Source organism: Mandrillus leucophaeus, unplaced genomic scaffold, assembly GCF_000951045.1.
Source record: "Mandrillus leucophaeus isolate KB7577 unplaced genomic scaffold, Mleu.le_1.0 Scaffold64, whole genome shotgun sequence".
Lineage (NCBI taxonomy): Eukaryota > Metazoa > Chordata > Mammalia > Primates > Cercopithecidae > Mandrillus > Mandrillus leucophaeus.
This window is the reverse complement of record NW_012106919.1, coordinates 5,856,833-5,859,841: the sequence shown is the minus strand read 5'-3', so window position 1 is coordinate 5,859,841 and position 3,009 is coordinate 5,856,833. Positions and strand designations below refer to the sequence as shown.

The following is a 3,009-nucleotide window of genomic DNA, read 5'->3' as shown; positions in this document are numbered from 1 at the left end:
CTATGAATTGGCTCACTCTTTCACCTACTGAGTATGTAAATTCGTGTTTGTTGTTGACCTGTTGACTTTTGTACAGTTCCCAACACAGAGACGATTTAAGCTTGGTAGGGCATACAGAACCTGATTTTTTCTTTTCTGCTTTTAAAGAAGCAACATGTATGATTGTTCAGAGGATAGTATGTGATGTTCAGTGAGCTTTAATTAACCTGGCCCATGACACTATGTACACGCTTAGATCGAGAAATAAGAAAGGAAATTCAGAGCCCTCTTGCACTGACAGGTGATTTCAGGAGAGACAATGACATTAACATTGAGCCAGCTCCTGACTGTACAAAATATGAAACCAATCTTTTTTTTTTGAGACCGACTCTCGCTCTGTCGCCAAGCTGGAGTGCAATGGCACGATCTTGGCTCACTGCAACCTCTGCCTCCCAGGGTCAAATGGTTCTCCTGCCTCAGCCTCCCGAGTAGCTGGGACTACAGGCATGTGCCACTATGCCCAGCTAATTTTTGTATTTTTAGTAGAGACGGGGTTCCACCATGTTGGCCAGGATTTCTAATGCGACCAGGTAAAAGTAATTAGTAGGAGAAGGGAATGCTTGGCTTTGGAGGATTCATTTGCATTGCAAAGTATTTCCCATTGGTGGCTTGGCCAGGCATTTCTCTGTCCAGCTGTGTAATGGTCTCAAGACTGCAGAGCATATTCACGCACAGCATGGACACCACTTCATGTAGGGGCACTGGACTACCTAAAGTTGGAGGAAGGGACCCTGCGAGTAAGCATAACCTCCCCCTGGGAACTGCATGGCGGTGGGCCTGCAGGTGGGGAGGAGAGGGTGGGCGCTCACAGGGCAAGACAGAGGCTCAGCAAAAAGAATGTGTATTGTGGCTGAGGCCACTGTCACCTTTCCAAACTTGTTTCTGAAAGGCATCACATGAAGAGGGGATGGTGACAGGGATGACACAGTCCCAGCTCCAGAAACACCATCAGCTGAACACAGGGGTTTTTCATTTCTGTGTTTTTTTATAGAGGTTTAGGGGGCTTAGTAAACCCCTAAGTAAACCTCTTTATGTGTATTTTTTTTTCTGGGGATAAATCCCAAACCTTTTCTCAAATCTTTGAGGTCCATGGCCTCCCAATATGTAGAACCTTATGCTAATAACTGCTCCTGGGAGACCTCTCCTCAGGAACTGACTTGACACACCTTCCTACCAATGTCGCCGTGGGCAGAAGGAAGTCCCTAAATGTGCTCGAGCCTGTCTGATCCAGCTCCTGTGGGAGTCTGTGTTCCTCTCTTCACCCTGTCCTTCCCTTGTTCTTCTCTTCCTTCCCTGTCCGTCTTTGGCTTTGCCGCCTCTCTTCCCTTCCCATTGTTTGTCCTCCCTCCTCCTAGGTTCTCACATCACTTTCCTGTTTGCCTCTCCTACAATATGGATTTGACATATTAATCATTACAGCAAGTGCTAAAATTCCACTGTGCTTCATTAATCTGGAGGAAAATACTATGTCAGCTGGTAAGTGCTGTAGGGTATGCTCATATGTTTTTCCCGGGGTCCAGGATAGTGGAAATTTATCCGTTTCTATGAGTAACAAAACAGCAGGCCATATGGAAGGCCACAGTGAGCACGGGTGGTGGACGGACACAGGGAGGGTGGGAATGTGGATGGGCACCAGTCCTTGAAGGCATTAAGTCACCCATCACGGACCCTCACAGACCCTGCGCTATTCAAGAACTCTAGTCAAGGAGGTTGAGTTGTAAAATCCTATTAGGATTGCCAAGACCAGAACAGTGTGACTTTAATAAGGTTAAAGTTTGGCATTTTTATGGCTTTCATTATGATAAGGTTTTCAGTCACATGACAGGGAAAGAGCTAGAGAGGGTCCGTGCAAACGTAGCCGGTCAGACCTTAAGGTGTGTCCAGGCATGGCCTCCTGCCAGCTCCCCAGGGGTTCCTCATGCTGCAGCGCCGGCTTTCCAGTTGCAGTTTCTGCCCTGCACGTGGAGAAAGCCTGCTTCTATCTCTGGCCTCTGGGACTAATTGGGGAAATGAATTCAGGCAGCTATTTTCAGACAGAAAGAGCCCTTGGCTGACTTAGAAGCAAATGCCCCATTCTTTGGCCAAAGGTGTCACCCTGACCTTGGTCAGCAATTAGGCCACCAGCCACAATGAGAGCAGAAGAGATTGTTCCACTCCCAAAGAACTGAGGGGGTTCGATGCTTTGGTTAATACCCTCCAGCCTAGAATACATACTCTATTGTCCATCTGGATCTGTCCGTCCTTCAAACATCCGCTCCTCTGGGAGATCTTTCCTAATTTCATCCTCCCTTTCTGGCCCCAGGAAGAATTCACTGCTTCTCACGCCCATGGAGCTTAGGCCATACCTCTCAAGCAGCAGCTCTTTCAGTGCCGTGAGTTCCTTGAGAAAGTGCCTTTAGCCCCACTAGACCCGTAGCTCTCCATTCACGATTCACCTGTGCCTTGTTTTTCTTTGAATACTCAGCCCATAGTACAGTGCCTAACACACAGTAGCTGCCCATAAATGTTGACTGAGAGAAAAATTTAGCTGGAGACACATCCCTTCCACTGGGAAGAGGGCTTAAATGTCACGTCCTCCATGCTTGGATCATCTTTGCCCATGAAGAACAGGAGAAAGTTTAATTTCTAAATAGGTTACTAGTTTCTCGAAGTTGGAATTTACATGGGTTCATGTATCTATCACATCTACCATCATGTGTCCACTAGTGTAAATTTCAAATGCATTAGTAGTCTCATCTATGTCCATTGTGTCATGATGTCGACTTATTTAGAAAATTCTTTATTCAAACTGGACAATTCAAACCAACACCATCAATTATATACCTACCCTGTGTCACAGCCAGCACTAGGCCATTCAGAAATACAGAATTAAGAAGTCCCGGCCGGGCGCGGTGGCTCAAGCCTGTAATCCCAGCACTTTGGGAGGCCGAGACGGGCGGATCACGAGGTCAGGAGATCGAGACCATCCTG

At 47.1% G+C, this 3,009-nt stretch overlaps 1 protein-coding gene across 1 annotated transcript in view; it reads left to right on the top strand.

Annotated features, from left to right (window-relative positions):
- Positions 1-715: 715 nt before the first annotated feature.
- Positions 716-3,009, top strand: part of LOC105554405 — a 57,348-nt gene continuing 55,054 nt past the window's right edge. Inside the window, exons 1-2 of the mRNA XM_012000863.1 lie at positions 716-772; positions 1,395-1,515. Of these exons, the coding sequence (XP_011856253.1) occupies positions 716-772; positions 1,395-1,515 (178 nt within the window). The remainder of the gene's footprint in view (positions 773-1,394; positions 1,516-3,009) is intronic.